This window comes from Columba livia, chromosome 2 (assembly GCF_036013475.1).
Source record: "Columba livia isolate bColLiv1 breed racing homer chromosome 2, bColLiv1.pat.W.v2, whole genome shotgun sequence".
Lineage (NCBI taxonomy): Eukaryota > Metazoa > Chordata > Aves > Columbiformes > Columbidae > Columba > Columba livia.
The window spans coordinates 126,410,338-126,429,361 of NC_088603.1; the positions used below are offsets into that span (position 1 = coordinate 126,410,338).

Consider the following 19,024-nt stretch of genomic DNA (forward strand, 5'->3'; position numbering starts at 1 on the left):
GCCTTGATTTGTGAGAGGTCTGATAAGACACTGAGGAGTAGCCAGAGTTAAATGTTAGATAAATTTCAATATCTAATATCAAAATCATCTCACCTTTGACAAAATAAGAACTAGCTAAGATATATCACTTACAAACTGGGAATATTGGGGAAAAGTTTATCAAATCATAATTCTTCTCAAATTTATCTTGTGTCAATAGTGAAACATTAGACAAGTGGAAACTAAAACAGGATTCCTTGCTTATCTCAGGAAATACCTTCTATACCACTGTCTCCTGCATAGTGCTTAAGTGGAGCAGAGCAGTTGCTACAGGGGGTGTTGGAAGTAGTGGCTGGGTAAAAGAAGTAAGAATTGCCATTGGCACGTAAGGTAGGAAGGAACTGTATAGTTTGTGGGAGCAGAGTGGTGCCTTGGTGCTCATTTTCCGTATTGCTGCTCTGAAATGCGGTGCAACAACTACATGCATCTTGTGCTTGCAGTTACAATCAATTGAAAAAAAAGTAAAAAAAAAAGTGAGGCTGTTGCTTCCAAATGATTGTAAGATAGCAAGTATCCATTCTTATACTGCATTTTTACTCTGTAGGTCTGAAATGTGGGCTAATGTAACTACCTGTTCTTTATGGCAAGGAAACACATACTCAAGCTGCTTTCTGCTTCTCCCAGGAGGAGGTACATTACTGTAGGGAGATGGGGAGGAGGAGGGATACTTGTGAAGTTGTTGCTGTGGGAGCTAGCACCCGTTTTAGTTTGTCTTGTATTTCAAAGATATCTATACCTAGCTGCCTGACTGGGTGAAGGGGTTTGGGTTTTGGCCTTTTTTTGCTCAGAAATTTGGTGGCTTTTGTGTTTGTTTGTTTGTTTTTTTCCTAATACAAAAAAAATATGGCAATGGTAGTTGAAGTTATTTCTGGGAGAGCACCTTAATAATTGCTTATTAAGCTTTTTCTTTCAGCAGGCTCTGCCTTTTTGGTGAAATGTGAATGTGTTAAACGTATCACACTTGCAATACTTCTGTTCGCTTTTTTCCTTCTGCTGTAAGTTCATGTTGTGAAATGCCTGGGTCAGATCAGGACTTGTAAAGATAACAGACTCTGTGTGCAACATCAGGCAATGAAGCCTCACAACACTTTTGCATCTAGTGCTCTTATTCTGCATTTCATGATGCTGGTTGTCAAAGTAAGATGATGCTGCTCTACCATGTAGAGTAGCCCCTTCACCTGATGCTAATCTGAAAAGTGAAATCTGAAGCACCAGTTGTGGTAGGAGACTGTGGAAGAACCTACACAGGAAACACCTGTGGTATTCCTTTCCTGTTTTGGTAGATATGTAATAAAAGGAGGTAAAAATTGTCTTTTTGTGACTAATGCAGGGGGGTTTGCCTGACCCTGGTGAAAGGGGATTGTTCCTCCCCTTCAGAGGTGCAGCTGAACCCTGTGAGCAGCAGCCTTCTCTCCTGGAGCTGTGGAAGCAAAGGAACGGGGCAGAAGGGCATGGCAGTTGTAAAAATACGAACTGAAATACAACAGAAAAATTGTTCAGAGGCGCTGTCCTAAGCGGTAAGTTTACAAATGGCTGGCATGCTGAAGGCAACAGTTAAATACGCAATATTGATTAATGAAAGGGAGAGAAGGGTTTTATAAAGACGTTGTGTATCAGTACTTGCTCCCCTGTCAGTACATGTCCCTTTTCTAGTGACGTGCCTAAGCCTCTGCCCGCAAGAAAGAGAAGGCAGCGCCCTCCACAGGGACTGTATGTTCAATGGGGCGGGTGCGCTTGTGCAGCGGTGGGTGAGGGGCGGGGAGAGGAGCCGTTTCGGCACCGGTGGCGGTGTCCGTGAGGGCTGCGGCTGCCGGGCGGAGCGGGAGCATTTCCCGCCCGCGCCGCGCGGGCTAACGGCTGTCCCCGAGCGCGCCAACGGCTGCCGCCTGAGGGGTGCGGGAGCGGTACCGGCAGCTCCGTCCTGCGGTCGTCGGGCCCCTCGTTGCCGCCTCCTAAATGTCGAGGGGGAAAGCTTTATGTCCCCTCTCCCCGCTGTGGTGTCGCCCTCAGTGCCCGTTGTTGCCGACACCGCGGTGCTGAAGAGGGGCGCGTAGGAAGCCTGGGGAATGTTCTGGGGAGAGCGCCGGTGGGGTTTGTGAGGAAGGTGTGCTGATGGCAGGAGCCTGAAGCCGGGGGGGAGGCTTTGCGCATCGTGCCCTGGCACACACTGAAGTGCAGCTGAGGGGGGTTACCCGGCTGTGGGGGAACGGATGAACGTGGTCACCCCACGTTCAGGCTGTGGGACTGGTGAGACTTTATTTTGTGAAGGTTAGGAGATGACAGTGGTTAGTGCAGAATGACCTGGGCCATCGCTTAGTCCTTCCTAGTCCTGTCTGGTGTCCTTCTAGCCAGGAGAACACAGGGTCTGGGGAAATACAGTGGATCTGTGTGTGTGTGTGTGTGTGTGTGTGCGTGTGTGTGCGCGCGCTTCTTTAATCCCTTCTTGCTGAAGGTTTCAAGGGCAGTAGTCGTGTAGGAGTAATCCTAAAGAAAATCCTGAGAAAAAAACAAGTCTCTACTATAAATTATCTTTCAACTTGTTCTTAAAATTTGATACTTCAGGCCACTAAACACATCTACCAGCCCAGAGCATGCAGTTCTCAGAGGACAGGATTTACACTGCTGCCACACTCAGGTTGCACTGGTATCCAATTACTCCTCTCTTGGATGAAGGCAGTTCTGTGAACTCCCACAGGACATCCTTCAGATGCTATGAGCTTTGCATCCCCATCAGCCCAATAATTCTGTGTCTTGTCCTTTACCAGGCAGCAAAATCTACTTTTGAAGATTTAAGTGGTGTTTAATTTTGGTCATCTACAGAGAGGACAAAGGACACTTTGTAGAAGAAAATCTCTAAGACAGTAAACCAGATACGTATATACAAAATACCGTATTTCGGCTGTAGTGTGATTCTCCTTCTAAATTCAGCAAGTACTGCTTCACGGTATGAGATTTTACTTGAAAAAATATGTAGAGATGTGGGTAGTACACAATGAAAACAGCACTGAAGAGCGTGGTCAGCCTCCAAACCAAAACTGTTGTGAAGGTTTTGTCTTTGAGAACTGATTTTTCTGTGTATATGCTGGAAATAAGTGTTTGGAAGATTGACACCTTAAGTGGGTGCTAAAGGTGGTAACAGCAGAGCAGGGAATCAGATTTTAAAAAGGGAAAAGATGTTGCCCAGTTTCAAACTTCACAGCTATGACAGGCTTCTCAAATAAGGCAGACATTTAAATCTTACTTTCAGTAGGCTTATTATACCTATAAAATACACAGGAGAGGTTAAATTAACTGCAGGCTTTAATTTCATGGGTTAGGGAATTGGGCAGCAAAATAATTAACTGAGAAAAGAAAGGACTAGAGCATCATTCAGGAATTTACTTTGGGAATGTAGTATGCTTCAGCCATTAGAAAGAACTTTCCACTGAATTGTGGTAGTTTAAAAATCCTTAAAGAATCGCAAAGTTTGAAAAAGAGACTATTTATTTTCATTTTTATGGCTTGTTTAATGCATACCTTCATTATTATTGTTGCATGGCCAGTTCTAATGTTGTTTCTTCACAGTTTATTCCAACATTTTGATAAAGAATGCGAAGATCTTTCTTGGAGAATGCATCATGAAATACAGAAAATGAGGGAAATTTCCCTTGTTTACCTTGACAGAAGTGGTGGCCTTCAGAAATTCGTGCACGACTGCAAAAAATATAATGGTATTACTCAATACATATTCTGTTAAATTGATACATAATGTTACACAAACCTCTGTTGTTTTTATTAAACATACTTTTTCTACAGACTCAAAACAGAGTTATGCTGTTTATCGTTTCATTATTTCAATAAATCCTTCTGATATTACTGAGTTAGATGCAGTTCTTGGAAACTACATTCTTCATAATCCTATACAAGCTGCACAGATTTTTCAGTCAGTAAGTATGTATATATAGACAAGAGCAGACAAAAGTACATAATCTATACCTGAACTAGATTTTCCTTTCTAAAATGAAGTTCTTTTTCAATCACAGGTATGTTTCATAGCTATTAAGACATTATCATTAATTGAACAATTGCAGACAGAAGCTCAGGTGAGTCTGCACTGTTCTCCATTTAGATCTTAAATCATTTGAGTATAGTGAAGTGTCAAAAAATAATACTTTTGTATTAACTTTTCAGTTTTCATTTTCCCTCTGGTTGTAGTATTATTTGTAATTACAAGTAGCTGGAAATGTCACCCAACCATACTGCAAGAATTTTGAGATAATTAATGTGAAACTGAATTACACCTCATGTGTTTCTAATTTTTTTCTAGTAGCTAATTTCTAATCATTGTAAGTAAAGCAGTTTTAAATAAAGTTTTTTTACAGTATTAATATAATTGTATCTCTTGTTAGGTTAGTATACTGCTGAAACCAACACATTTGCCACCTTTACCAAGTTATGTCTTCAGTCTTTCTGCATTTCCCTTTAATTACACATCTCAAAGATTTTATATGTCTGAAGGAATAGCAACTGCAATGGGAACAGTAACAAAATATACACAAGGAGCAAGATTTCTTTGTACTGAGGAAACCTGTCCATTTTCTGAAGGTAATAAAAAAAAACTCAGTACTATTTCAAAAGTTTTTTAATAAACTTGATAATTTACAGAAATTAAAAACCTAGCATGGAAAAGGCATTTCTATGCAGTCTTATTATGCAGACGTTTTTGTAATGAGCACAGGATGATTTTTATTAATGGAAAGTAGGCCCTGCCAGTGGCTCAGCGTTATTAAAGGTTTTGGAAGCATAGCTGTGCCAGCACTCCATTTTCCTAATGCTGAAGATAGTTCATAAGAGAAAAGATACGTTGCAAATATAATTAAATTTTCTGAAAGAAAAAACATAAAGTAGTATTTCTTTCCCTTGGAAACTGTGTTTCTGTTTATAGAGAAATATTACAGACCAGTATGCTTACGTGACTGGCAAAAGCATCTAGCATAGAACAGGTTTGCTTTAATGGGGAGATGAATTCTGTGGAACCACTTATTTGAGTAATATTAATATTACTGAACTGCTTGTATTGTTGCAGTATTAGGCCTTAAGTACTTTTAAGGCTGTTTCATTTGCTTCTTCCTGTAAGAGACCATAAAATTACAAAAGAGAAGTGAAATCCCAAACTTAGCGACTGCAGAATAAATCATAATGATGTCTTTCTGAAGGCACATACCTCTAATAATGAGTATCCGTCTCCCCTGTCATTTGCCCGCCAGGCACCAGCGGCAGCCGCTCGTTCCCGCTCGGAAAGGCCGAGCTGTGCCGCTTGGGGGGGTGCCGAGGGAAATTCTGCCATCCTGTGGTCAACCTGGAATAAATTATTCAGATCGTTTCAGTGGAACCACAGTATGCCAACAGGCGCTCATACGAAGAAATGCATGATAAATTTGGAATTTCACTGTCCAGTATTTTAGTCTCTTCATAAAGGGAAATTTAAAATGAAAGGCGTTTCCTCCTTGACAGTTTTTTTTTCTTTTTAGGGTTTAGCTATATAAGAGTGCATCTGCCTGGAGCTACAGAATCTGCCACAGTGAGGAATGATTTTGTGTGTAGCTTGTGTTCTTCACCACTGCAGGAAGACATGAAATATAGAGTACTTGGTGGTAGGATCTATGTAGTTTTATTTTTAGATCTGTTACTTTCCTACTTGTGTTACATAATAAGTAAACAAGATGGTTAAGTGGAAAAAGCTCCAAAATGTACCAGTCATTTAAAAGAAGACAAAAAAATAAAAGCTGTACTGTTTTCAAAAGAACTAACCTTTTATTTGTCTTTACTTTGAAAGATAAACAAATAGTTGAAATGGTTGATGCAAAAGTTCTTAATGCTTTGAAAGGATATTCCGACGATAAATCACATTTTATGATTCAGACATTTACAGTTTTCTTGAGAGGTAAGCTGAATTTTGGAGATTTGTCAAAAAATATTTTAGAATTGAACTGTAATATTCACTTGCATTTTCCTTATAGGTCCATTTATCTGGATAAAGTGAAAGTAATAACTCATATTGCAGTTCTTCAATAAAATTAGGGGTGAAAATACATAAAATTAGATAGATAGTTAAACAGTATACACAGGTGATTGAAGAGTACACATGGCAAAACTGTTATGTTCACTTCTGTACCTTCATATAAATAAAATCTCTTGACCAGTTTCACAGTATCACATACTAACTGTAGATGGGGTTTTTTTTCTGCTTTCTACTTCCTTTGTCCATACTGTTTTGTACTAACTGCATGTGTTTTAACACCCTCAGTCCAGGTGTTTTCTGCATTCCATCAGGACTTTTGGCTTCTACTACCACTACTTACCACTGCAATCGTTACATGATTTCTAATGAGAATATCCAACTAGAATCACAACTCGCCAACATACTTCCATTAGTTCTCGTAAAACAACAACCAAACTCCCAAACCAACATTATTCCAAAAGTCTATGGAATTATATTGTCCATTTCTGGAAAACTAAATAGCTCCAGGATCGTGAGATACACTTAAAAACTGATGCTGTGCATGTATTTTTATAAAACACAATCTGTGGGTCAGATATTGTGAGTTTTGCATGCATTGAATTTCCACTGGCTTCAGTGATTGATGAGATTGGACAGGGTCTCAGAGCTGAGACTTGTATTTGGTTGGACCTAACTCTCATTTTCAAAAAATAAATGCGATGGTTTTTTAAAGATGCACAGAAATACAAATGTTCACAAAGCTACTGGATTTCCTTTTTATTGTGGTTTTTCTTCTTTGACATTTTATAGGACAGTAACTAATAGTGGTGTAACCACAAGTTTCGGAGTAGGAATGCATACTTGCAAACAACTATTCATTTTCTTGTCAATGCAGAACTGTGTTATCCTTTTTTATCTTTTAATCAGGAATCTGCCTTTCCTCACCCACTGTGTCTTCCTTACCTTTTGCACTAACTAATTAGAATTGTATGCATCATTTTATTCTAGTCCATTATAGTGAACCTGGCACCCAACTGTTGTTTTCTGCAATTAAATAATAACATTCTGAATGGTTCAATTTTAAGTTTTCTGACCATATCTCTAAAGCTGTCTTTACACCCTAACACATCTTCAGATTCCTCTCATCAGCACCCTCTTTTTTTTTTTTTTTTTCCAAATTTCTAGATGAACTGGTCAATAAAATGAAGATAGGAAACCACTACAAGATTATAGGAATTCCAGCTTGTGTGCAAAATGGCTTACAAGCTACAACATGTATAGAAGTCAATAGTGTACAGCTCTGTAAACCAAATGGTAAAAGAGTTTCATTAAAAATTGACTTTAAAAGTTGGGAAACCTTCTAGAACAAAATCATGAGAAGTGGTACAGTTTTCTGTGACCTAGAGGTCCACATTACACAACCACTTCCCTTGCAGTCTGAAATGTGTGCTTACTGTTCTTCGAGAAGATCACCTTTTGCCCCATTTCCATGCATTGAAAAGCTACATCATTCTTTCCTTCAGTTCTTCAACTTCTGTTTCCAACTTTTCCTATCCTTTGGAAGGTACTTTGAAATGATACATTAAATGAACGTGATATTTCAGTTTGTTATTCCTTTCTTATTCCATCAGTTTTAGCAGGACATGCTGCTACCTTTTTAGTAAAATTAATAGTGTCAGATGTTTACATTCTGAATTTGTGCTCAGTACATAAACTTTTGTTCTTTGTAAGTTTTGTGTCAAGACTAGAATGATGACTTATTCTAATGTATCTGCATAGCTCTCATGTGAAGTGTTTGTTAACCTGTACTTTGTTATATTTAGGTCCTCCTTTTGTCGGTGACAATTTTAAGTATCTGCTCTCACTGACATCAAGCTCATGCTGGAAGTTTACCGCCATCCTTGCCAATATCTTTGCTTCTCAAGTTGTCCCACCAGGCACTTGCAATACTCTCAAACTCACTATATTGCTGAGCCTAGTACAGACATGTGAAAAAGAAAATGCAAATTATCTGGATCTGTTGATTGTGACAAGCGACACACTAGTAATTGATAGGTAAAGATTCCTTATTCTTCACGTAAATTAGAATTAAAAACATGAGTATTTTTAAAGATAATAGGATTGGCCTTACATGAAAGGTTAAAGAGACTGTATTTTAAAAGAATATGCAGGGCTCCAACTTAGTAAAAATACCCAAATACACTTATTTATTTCAAGTGGTAAATCTGGGTCACAGCTTCACTAATAATAAAGCCCGTTAACACCCTCTTAATGTTCTCAATAAGATTTTAACACTAGCCCTGTTTAGCAGAGATCAAACAAAACATTCTTCTAAAACTGAAGACTGTCCCAGAAGCTGGTGATGATATAATAAAAGCAAATGGCTCTACTTTTCAAATCTTGAGCTTTTTCATCACCACTTCCCACCTATTAACAATGGCATTTTTGGTTAATAAGTGGTGTGTAAATATATACATTTATGTCACTCTTTTTAATAAAAACTATACTGATAAAGTATCAAAAGTCACATGCATCTTTACATGTAGGTAACAAATCGGGCTGTTGCTACCTTTAGAAAAATGTTTTTCTGTATTTCTGCATCTTATGTATTTACCATGTCACATAATTATAAGCTGTTAACACATTTTTGCATATACTGCAAAAAATTATAATATGCTCAGCTTTTAATTTGAACAAAATTCCTTTATCCTTCCCCAACTGAAAACAGGGATTCTCTTTTTATTTTTGAAAAATATATTTGAAAGTGGCATGAATTTTATTTCCATTTGACAGTTCTTCAACAAATTCGTTGGTATTTTTTAGTTGGGGAAAAATATTTTCTTAACCATTTCAAAATAGAGCTGTAGAAATTAGTTCAAAGTTGAAAATAATGTGGGCTGGGTTTTTTTTTTCCCCCAGGTTGGGAAAGATTTCATAAGAGAAGTCATAGGAACTCAGAGTGTTTTGAGAATCAAAACATCTGCTTAATATTAAAACAGTTGCACACTGTAAATCTTGGTCAGTACTGTCATTTGTACTGTCTTGCATGTGCACGTAGTATTTGTCAGCAACCTGTCAAAATAGGCATTTCCTACATCATATTTATATTGGTATGATAGCCTATTTATTCTCATTAATCAATAATTTTATCTCAGTTATTAATAGCAGGATAAATTATGCCCTGACATTTAAAAACCATTAGGAGCCTTTGATTGTGGAACCAGACAGACAATTTGCAACCTCTTTGTGCCAAGAAACATAGTACAGGGGATGAAAAAGAAATTTCTATACCTGCTTGCTCCAAAAGAATTTGAGAGGGAGCGGGAGGGTAAACCAGGCAGGCAGAGCTTGCACATTCCCAGCCCTTTCATTTTTCCCAAATGGCCAGGATTGCAAATCCTGTACCCTTGTAAATCACTGGAAAAGTTTCTCTATAATAGGAATAGGAGTTAATAATATGGAGTTAAATTATGCGACTTCTTTGACTTTCTAGGAGTTACTTCTGTTACAAACCACAAATTGCCTCATATGTTAAATCCATAAGAAATACAGTCTGATTGGTGGCTTTTGGACAGAATACTTGGACTTCTACCTTTGTATTCAAAGTTAAATGTTTTGTTTTGACACTAGTTTTATGTTAAGGTTTGTTGTTGTTGTTTCTAAGTGAGTATTAATATATATAAATACCATTATACAGTATTAAGTGTAGTATTGTTTTGAAAAACTGAATAATTTAACAATTATGACTGAAAATTATTTAATCCCCTAGGCTTCTGAATTACAGCTTATGTCTTCTGCCTCGTGGCATACGACACCCACCTTCTAGTGACATTTTTCCTTCTGTGTCCAAAGATAAACACGGAACTGGAAGTGCCAGTATCCAAGCTTGCAGTGCTGTCCTGGCTAAGGGTGGTGTCTGTTACATAGGAGACTTATCTTCATACAAAAAGGATAAACTTGAACTCCTACAGTCCGGTAATCTCACACATGCTAACAAATGAGGGGACAGAACAAAACCAACATATAAACTCATGGCTACGTTTATTCCCCAGCTCATGGCCCTCAAATGCTGTGAAAATCTATAACACTATTTTTAATGTGTCTGTGTAAGAAAAGGACAGAAAAGCCAAGGTCCTATAAGCTTACATATACTACTACACAGGCTCCACTGCAGAGATCCATTGATGCTGACAATTCTATTAAATACATGATAGCAACTGGTTTCAGATGGCGTGTATGGGACTAGAAATTATAGTTAAACTACACCAATTACAGAATTGACTTATTTTGTCCTATCCTAGTGCTGGAAAGCAGAATGACAACAGTATTCATTCCTGGAAAGAAGTACGGAGAAGAGGCTGACCAACAAGTCACTATTTCAGTTCAAACCAATTTTTGGTCTTTTGTAGATGTGGATTCTTCCTCAAAGAAACATATACAAAAGGAAAACTTTTTAATTGGACAGATGGTAAAGCACATGCCTTGTTATGACAGTAACGGTACTATAGCAGTTATTTGTGTTTATAGTTATTTCAACATACAAAATAATGAAAACAATCAATTTTGTTAGTACTTCCCAAAAAGTCACAACTTAAGTGACTTTAAATCAGGTATCTTCTAAAATGAGCTAGCTTTCCCAGAAGTAGGTATCATTTATTATTCAGAATAGCTTTTGACAACTACTATTGAAACAAAATTTTACTGCATTTATTATAGGTAATTTGTCTTTCAGGACTCAGTATATATGGATATTGAACATTTCAGATTGAAAAAATTGCAACGTTTCTACAAGTCAAAAAGTTGAAATAATGATTTTCTTTCTCTGGATCTTTTCTTTAGGATGTGAGTTTGATTCCACCTAATCTTCTAGATGTTTTTGGGCTTCTGATATACAATGAGTTTCCTTCGTGTCAACTATCTTCTCCTCTTGTGCATCATATCTTGAAAAAAGCTATCAATCCTGAAGCCATGCTGTACAAAGTCTCACAGCAGTTCCGAATGCAGGATTTTGAGGAGGTAACAGATACTGCCCAAGCATTTAGAAATGCATTATACTTGGGAATTTCATACTATTGCTGGAATCAGAAAGTTCTCTTCACACATTCACATTGCTTATTTTTAAATCTGTTAATACTCACTTCCTACCCGTTGCCCTCCCCCATACTCCCACTAGTGCTAATAGGATCATTGATACATTAGCTTCAGTTCTTTAAAAGAGCCAACTTCATAAATTCAGTTCAATATTGTTTCTGAAAAGCATAGGCTAACATTCATGTGAGAACAGGTCTCCAATACCTACTTTTGACAAATTTATAATCAGTAGTAAAAGTTAACATTCCATTCTAAACAAACTGTCAGTATCTCTAGTATAATTAATGGGTGATTCTGTTTAGTATCTGAAATCTATCCTTATGCATAACTGAATAGTGACAGCTGTCTCTTTAAAAACTACTGGTAGAATTTGTTGTCCAAACTCTTATTACTGTGGCATTAGTATGTTAAAATGTGTGAAAAATGTATTTTTTTTTTTCCAGTTAAGTATTTAAAATGTATACCCTCTCTCTAGTTTATTTTGTTTGCTAGGAATCTTCACGTTGAACTGAGCTCAGAAGCAGAAAACCTCATTCAGGGCTACTATCTTGCAAGTCGCAGACTGAGAAGAGATTCTCTTCGTGGATCAACATTATCAGCATCTGCACTAAAAATTCTGTATGTCCTACTTTTTAAAGTAAACACATTTATGTTGCAAATAGAAATTCTCCTAACCTGCTCAAGAGCTTGTTAAATAAAAATTTGGACAAGACATTTAAGTTTTGAAAATCTCAAGCATAATCTTATTTACCATTTATGAATACTGTTTAATTTATATGTTGATGTTTAAAAAAAAAAAGTAAAGAACTTTGCCAGGCAAACCCCAGTGATTTAAGAAACAATTATCACTGCTGAAGCTATCTAGAAAAACAGAAAAGACACCTAAATTATCACAGCTTTGTGTTGTGCAAGTAAAAAAAAAGTCTTTAGCTAATATGCCAAGTAAAAAAAAAAAGTCTTTAGCTAATATGCCAAGTTCTACAACTTTCACAGCGCAAGAAAGTCACACAATAATACATACTTTGTTAGTGACAAGTACAAGTGCACAGTATTTGTGGGACGTTTACACAGCTTAAGTATAGAAACAAGCACTCAAGTGTTAACTTCCACTTTACAAAAGTATTTTAAACAGGCATTCATGGGTGCACTGTTTATTTCTGATATGCTTGTATTCATCTTTTAGGATTTCACTGTCTAAGGCTCACACTAAACTAAGTTTGAGAAACAAAGTACTTGAGGAAGATGCATTGATTGCCATCTTGTTACTCGAATCATCTCTTACCCTAAAACATGGTAAATAACGTAACTCAGTCTTTAGTCTTGGTAACAGTGTTGATACTTTGTCTATTTGACAGGTTTTATCAATTGTTTGAAATAATTGTCATTTCAAATGAAAGTCCAGAATTTCCACTGTGGAAGACAGTGGAAGAGAAGGCAGAGAGCCTCAGTGATGTACATGGTTAAGCCGCAGGCCCACACTGCACCTCCATCCTTTATGCTGGCTTATTTCAGGCCCAGGTTAAACTGAAGACAGATTACCCTCCCTGAGAAAACAGAAGACAAAGGTTGAGGATTTTTTTGTTGTTTATCTCGCATCACAGTCACATGTGTACACAAATTCAGCAGTGAGTCAAGAATTATCATGTTAACACTTAGTAAAGCTATCTTATATGTTACAATTTCAATCTGTGTCACAGATGCTTTTCCTTCAAAGTCCTGGCAAGATTATGAAGTCTTTCGGCAAAAATCTTGATTGTTTTTTTTGTTTTTTTTTTTGGTCTTTGCTTAGGCAAGTCTGCATTATGCATTGCACCAAATCCTGTATTTCCATTTGACCTCAGTGATGAAAACTCCTTGCAACAGAGAGATAGTTACCTCATGCAGTGTCACCAGCAGCTGCTGAAGTTTATTGCTGCCTATGGCCCAGGAATTCACATTAACCCTAATGAAGAGTAAAAACTCCACTCAGTAAGTAATGCCTGAAGCTTCTACTTCAGCTTTTTGAGAGACTGCAATTAGAAATACACAACTAATAAGGGTTTTATTATTTTTATAAGACAGTTCAGTACTATTTTGCTAAGGAATAAAGCATAGCTGACAGGATTCAATTACAAGTTTTGTGACAGTGCTGTTTGAAGTCAGGAGTGATGTCTTCATCCAAGGCTTTCAGAATAAAGCCACAACCTGAACTTCCTGGCTACCACTGTTGAGTTACAGGAGTAAAGCAAGGTTTTTAATAAGACTACAACTAACAATTAAACCAGGAGTTTAATTTCTAGTGTTTCATTTCAACTACATGAACTCTCTGTAGTTTTTCTTCTTGTTCTTTTAAAATGTGTCACCCAAAGAGGGATAAATAGTTTTAAGTACATTAAAACGTTCCAGTGTAAGCCAACTTTCTTAAATTATGACTCATGTTCTATAAATTTTAGAAGGTATAAAAGTACCACCATACTGTTTAATGTTCTCAGTTTTACATCACAGCAACATAATATTAGACCAGGTTTCTAGTGTAGCCCTGCAATCCAGAGAGAAAAAAAAAAAAACAAACGAAAAACACTACAACATACCAAAAGAACCACATACCACAACCAACAAAAAACCCACATAGTTTTTCCACGTTACTTTACATAGTCTACAAGGGATAGTAGAACCCTGCAGTAAAGTGAAAAAAGAAAAAAAAGATTACTTGATAGGTAGACAGCTCAGTAAGTTTGACTTTACCTCACTGCAAAAACAAGTGTAAAGAGTGGTGTGTAGAAGATGAGGTGTCTGAGACACATCATGCTTCTCCAACTATGGACTTCCCTGTATTTTATCCTCCTAGTAAAAATATGGCAGCAGACATAACACTGAGCAAGTTTTATATCTAAGATATCTGCATTTAAAAAAAAAAAGCAGCATAAAAATTATACAGGCTTCCTGTCAAATCTGGACAAGCTGAACATGGGAGGCTTGGTGTGCCTCCTACCCAGGATGTCATCCAGCAGGATCACGGTGCTACTGCTCACAAAGATGCAAAAACCCTACAGTCACTGGAAATTGAATCAATCTTGGATTTCTGTACACATATTGCCTTGGGACTGCCACCACTAACATTGTAAACACTCTCATTTAGACAAGAAAACACAAGTTTACTACATGTTTTGACCATCGATTTATTAGATTTTGTTCAATTTATTCAGTACCTTTAAATATTCATACCAAGTTCTAAGAGTGTCCACAAAGTCATTTCCCTTTCTGGAGTAACACTCTCACCTGAACTTCATTCAAGACTTATTCACACATTTCACTTAACAGCTACTCTTCTGCCTTACTATTGATTCAAGCAGTATTTCTGAGGAGCAAGAAGGGCCACGAAAGCATTTCCAAGTGCATTAGAACTCCACATTTCAGACTGTTTTCAAGCTAAAAACAAACAAACAAACAAACAAACAAAAATCAAAGTAAGTTTTCTGTATGCTTAATCAATCTTATACTAAGTTATTAACTTAACTGGCATTTCAGATTAAAAGGTACACATCAAAAAACAGTCAGATGGGTAAACGGCAAAGATATCATCATCATTATGCCAGCAAAATTACTTCTAGGATAGACTTAAATAGAATTCCTTTACAAATCGCTACTTTTGACAAGCCATATTAAGGAATGTATATCCTTAAAAAAAAAAGGCAGAATTAGCACAACTTTTGATCCTTGCCTCTCCCCAGCTTCTGCCATGATGTTTTAAGCACAAATTAAAGACTAGTAGCAGCACCACATGTAAAGGACAGCACAGCCAGTCAGCAGTCCAGCTGATGTAATGCGGCACAGCTTGAGACAGCAGCAAAAGCCACCAGCTACCAGTGAAGCTTACTGGAGCCTGAATACTGTAGTATCACAGTGATAAAACTTACCTTCTTAAACACTCATACTTCTAGGAGTGGATGAAATCTGTGTGTGCATACACAAGACTTGAAGACTGCAGACAAGGTCATCTGAAGTCATAGCACCTTTAAAAGAATAAATAGATCAGAAATGATGGTAGCAAATCAAACTGGAAAAATCCTACTAATTACTGGCACTTCAGATACAACATTGCTCATCACAGAATTCAGTTGGGTAAACGGCAAAGAGTCATCATCATTATGCCAGCAAACAGGTTTCTACCTGTGATAAGACTGGTGCAATTTTTTCCAGATTTTAATCAAAGGGGATTTGTTAAGTTTGTCTCAAGAGATGCACTTCAATAAATCAACATAAAACCTTGGGTTTAACTGTTATGCGCAGAACAGATCCAGAATAGCCAGGAGCAAGAAGAAAAAAAAAAAGCAGCTTTCTCTGGGCTCAAAAACACAGGCCCCTTGTTGTTACATTCAATCCGCAGATAGCAATTATCTCTCTAGAGGTAAAGTTCACTGCCATGGTCACCTTGCCCTTTGGAATACATTCCAGCACACCAATGTGTTTAAATGCTAGTAGGGATGGCAACTGAACACACTGTTCTTCACTCTCACTTCCAACTAGCATCTGTTAACTCTTCAAAGCAGGAATCTCATTTCTCTCCCCAACTAGATTCTCTGATACTACTACACACCTCTCTCCTGACTCCTTTGGGATTCTGAGATTATATCTGCTTTGTTCTAGGGAGCAAGTCTTAGGGGTTTTTAGCTGTCATAATACCTTTTGTTAGAATTTCAACCTTTTAACCCTACAGGCAAACAACCATATTCGTCCTTGTTCCATCCATAAGATAATTTACATGCCATTAAACAGCTTCAGAGATCCAGATCTAGATTTCAGGAGGCTTTCCTCAATGTTTTTGAGTACAGTAAGAAATAATTACTTCTGTAGCTCCAGAATTCATGTGACACCTTTCTGCTTGCAAGGTGACAGTATGGCAGAGTCCAGACTGGAGATTCCCACAGACAGTAATGAACTCATCTCTTCACTTGCTGCCTAAAACAAAGATGAGATAAAATGTCAGATTCAGAGAATTCTGCTGCTGAGCCACTAGCAGCAAACATCAGCATTTCCTTGAAGAAAGTAAACCAGTCAAACAAATACCAACCTACTGGGCAACCTCATTGCTGGTTTTATCATTACCTGTGGAGCAAACTACAGACAGCATCAGCTGAGATCACTGTCAAACAGAGGCACAACCATTTTACCAAGAACAAACTCCAGTATGAAGACTGATTGCAGAGCTATTAGGCTGCTCCTAACGAGCAGCCATCACTGGGGGGCAGGGGATGTGGGTGTACCCCACCAGGGTACAGCCTTTAACCCTAGCTCATGTGCCATGTTCTTGGGAACTTGCATGTTTTTGCTGTCAGTTGAATTAAGGTCAGCACCCGCACTATGGCCCTGGCAAGGAGAGCATTACCACAGGGATGGCTGAAAGCCCTGGGGCCCTGTCCCTGCCAGACTCACCACTTTGGATCTGTGCCTACAACACAAAAAGGGCATGGTAAGGGTCACCCTACCAAGCTTGCCAAATTCCCCAAAGGAAAAAAATGCTAATTTATCTTTGGACTTAAGACACGCATTTGCCAATGAAGATGATTTATCAGCAAAACCAAGTCTCTCTGGATGCCCAACCTGTCATCCCTTTGAATACTTGATGAACCAAGAGATAATCCAAAGTAACAAGTACAGGTCACTAGTGGAGTGGCACATACTAATTAACTTATTTTAGCCTCACAAGACATACAGACATGCCTGGGAAGCCTGTGTGCTAGTAAGCATTAGCTGAAATTAGTCACCTCTGGCACCCAGACTACATGGAGTGGTTAGTGCACTGCTGCAGCAACCAAACCCAGGACAGAGTTACAACTGTGTGACAGTCGCTCATCTTTCAAACGATGGGTTACGCTGATTGGGAAAACAGTGCTAGCAGCCCATCCTTCAATTCTGAAGATTATGCTTTATTGTTTCGAATTGTCAGAATTGTATTTCCTACATTAAAGGGTTCAGAACGTTTCTAATCCCTCCGAAAAGTTATAAACCCCGCTACTGTTCAGACGAGCATGTGCTGGGACTGCCGACGCTAAGGCGGCAGCAGCAAGTCAGCGCCTGGGTGGTTCGGCCGCTTCCGGCGCCCCCCGGGCAGCGATAGCCGCTCCGCTGCAGCAAGGTCACACTCAGCGGCCTAAGCTACCGCGCCGCTATCGGAGGCCGAGGCACGCACGGAACCGCTCACAGGCCGCTCAGAAGCCGCGCAGCTACCGGGCCAGCCACACGGCACCGCGCACACAATGACCCAGCCCCGACAGATGCTGCCGGAGGCGCCCGGGCGCTTCTCGCCTTCACGGGAGGGGCTCCCACACACACAGCGTCCCCATACCCTTCCCCCCAGAACCCGCTCGGTACCGGCGCGGCCGCGCTGCTGCAGCCACACCCGGCTCCTCAGCGCCGCGGGGCACGCAGAGAGAGCGGCCGTCCGGCGGGTTCCCGTTAAATAGGCCGCGCGCCAGGGGCGGGGAAAGCGCGCAGCACCGCGGCGCTTTCCGGCGGGGCGGTGCCTGTGGTGACCTTGGGCGTGGCTGCATGCGTGCGCGCACGCGAGGCGGGCCCGCGGGAGGCGGGGCTGTGTCCGGAGCCGCGGCAGCCGCTGGGGGGTTGGTCGCCAGCCCGCCACGGTTGTGTCCTGCAGCCCCGGGCTGCCGCAGCGGCGCTTGTGCCCGGCCGGGAGCCCTGCAGGGCGGCCTGGGCCGTTCGTACCCGTGACAGCCGCTGAAACGGCGCTTCCCCGGGGATTCGGGCAGCGGGAGCCCCGCAGCGGCTCGCTGGGGCACTGCCCGGGCTGCGGGCGGAGGAGCCGCGAAGCTGAGCACTGCCGCCCCGGCCGGCGGGTGCGGGTTTGGCTGAAACATGGAAGAGTTTGCCCCAGGTGCGTTAGGAGTGGAATATCTGATGAGGAAGGACGCTCGCTTTGTTTTTGTTGTGTTCTCTGTACAACAGTATTTGTAATGAAACTCAGCGTTTTCAACCTTAAAGTGCTTCCTTTCTCACGGAATACTGGGTCTTTCAGACGTCAAAGCCATGGAAAAATCACCTTTTCGGTGTTGTCATTTACACGGGCACAATGACTGTGTTGTCCTAAAGGTCTCTAAGGGGAAAAGGAGTGATTGGCAGGGTATATGTTAAAGCAATATATGGCCGGGGGGCACGGTATTGTAGCTACAGCTGTGCATATGAGGAAAAAAACATCTGTATGAGCTGCTTTTGCATGGGCAGGTTATTTGCATAGGGCTGCGTGGAGTTTATCGGTCCCATCTCTGAAAGAAAAGCTGATGACAATAACTCAGGTCTGCCAAGATCTTTTAAGTTGCTCCATGAAAACTGGTTCCTTTTGGTAGCAGGGTGTGAGCATCGTAGAATTATATTCCTAAACACATGTGTATTTCCAGTGCTGAATGCCAGACTGTTACATTTCAGTATACAAGGACACAAACTATTCCTAAGAAAGGTAATGTTTGATCCAAACATCAGGTTTGAAGCAAACAGGTTCAGAGGATCAGTTTTGATCCTGGTGTAAACCTCTGGAGGACAGGAGCTCTTGCACTGGTCAGAAATGGGTTTTTCTTGGCACTGGAAGAAAAGGTGTAAAAATTTGCAGCTGATGCAAAAAAAATAAAAGCAAACTCATAATAAGTATGAGGTGTTCGCAAGTTAAACCTGCTGTTGTAATTCTGCATATTCCTACTGGTGTTTAATAAGTCTATAAAATGCTGTTGAGGTCTTTGCACTGCAATGTGTGTGGCCACAATTTACACAAACGTTGCGGCTATAAAGTAGCTCCTGTGTTTGCTGCTCCATCTCTCTGGCTGTTTTCTGAGCATGGTAGATACTCCACCTTTGTTGTAGTAGAAGTCAGAGTAGAGATGTCTTCTCCAAGCCATCCATTCATGACTTTCCATGTTTCTACCCCTT

At 39.7% G+C, this 19,024-nt stretch overlaps 1 protein-coding gene, 1 long non-coding RNA gene and 2 other non-coding genes across 13 annotated transcripts; 1 reads left to right on the plus strand and 3 right to left on the minus strand.

Moving 5' to 3' along the window:
- Positions 1–518: 518 nt before the first annotated feature.
- Positions 519–17,600, minus strand: LOC102094178 (uncharacterized). 3 transcript variants are annotated; one of them, XR_010470606.1, is made up of 6 exons: positions 17,462–17,600; positions 15,936–16,048; positions 15,007–15,102; positions 12,986–14,518; positions 5,243–5,377; positions 519–3,732 (listed from the first exon to the last, which is right to left on the minus strand). It is a non-coding gene; the product is annotated as an uncharacterized LOC102094178 (long non-coding RNA). The 3 variants fall into 3 exon arrangements; XR_010470605.1 differs by having other exon boundaries at positions 5,243–12,654; XR_010470604.1 differs by having other exon boundaries at positions 5,243–14,518.
- Positions 3,536–14,537, plus strand: MCMDC2 (minichromosome maintenance domain containing 2). Of its 8 annotated transcripts, XM_005506465.4 has the most exons (14): positions 3,616–3,749; positions 3,835–3,965; positions 4,062–4,121; positions 4,428–4,623; positions 5,550–5,672; positions 5,855–5,962; positions 7,205–7,333; positions 7,843–8,074; positions 9,789–9,994; positions 10,321–10,487; positions 10,859–11,035; positions 11,586–11,728; positions 12,294–12,403; positions 12,900–14,537. In XM_005506465.4, exons 1-14 carry the CDS (start codon positions 3,650–3,652, stop codon positions 13,064–13,066), a joined length of 2,049 nt encoding a protein of 682 aa, XP_005506522.2. In that variant the 5' UTR covers positions 3,616–3,649; the 3' UTR covers positions 13,067–14,537. The 8 variants fall into 8 exon arrangements, with proteins under 8 accessions (XP_064909775.1, XP_021148595.2, XP_064909774.1 ...); XM_065053703.1 differs by lacking the exon at positions 12,294–12,403 and having other exon boundaries at positions 3,536–3,749; XM_021292920.2 differs by lacking the exon at positions 7,205–7,333 and having other exon boundaries at positions 3,536–3,749.
- Positions 14,605–14,686, minus strand: LOC135578914 (small nucleolar RNA SNORD87). Its single transcript, XR_010471022.1, has one exon. It is a non-coding gene; the product is annotated as a small nucleolar RNA SNORD87 (small nucleolar RNA).
- LOC135578915 (small nucleolar RNA SNORD87) lies at positions 15,167–15,245 on the minus strand. Its single transcript, XR_010471023.1, has one exon. It is a non-coding gene; the product is annotated as a small nucleolar RNA SNORD87 (small nucleolar RNA).
- Positions 17,601–19,024: the final 1,424 nt, after the last annotated feature.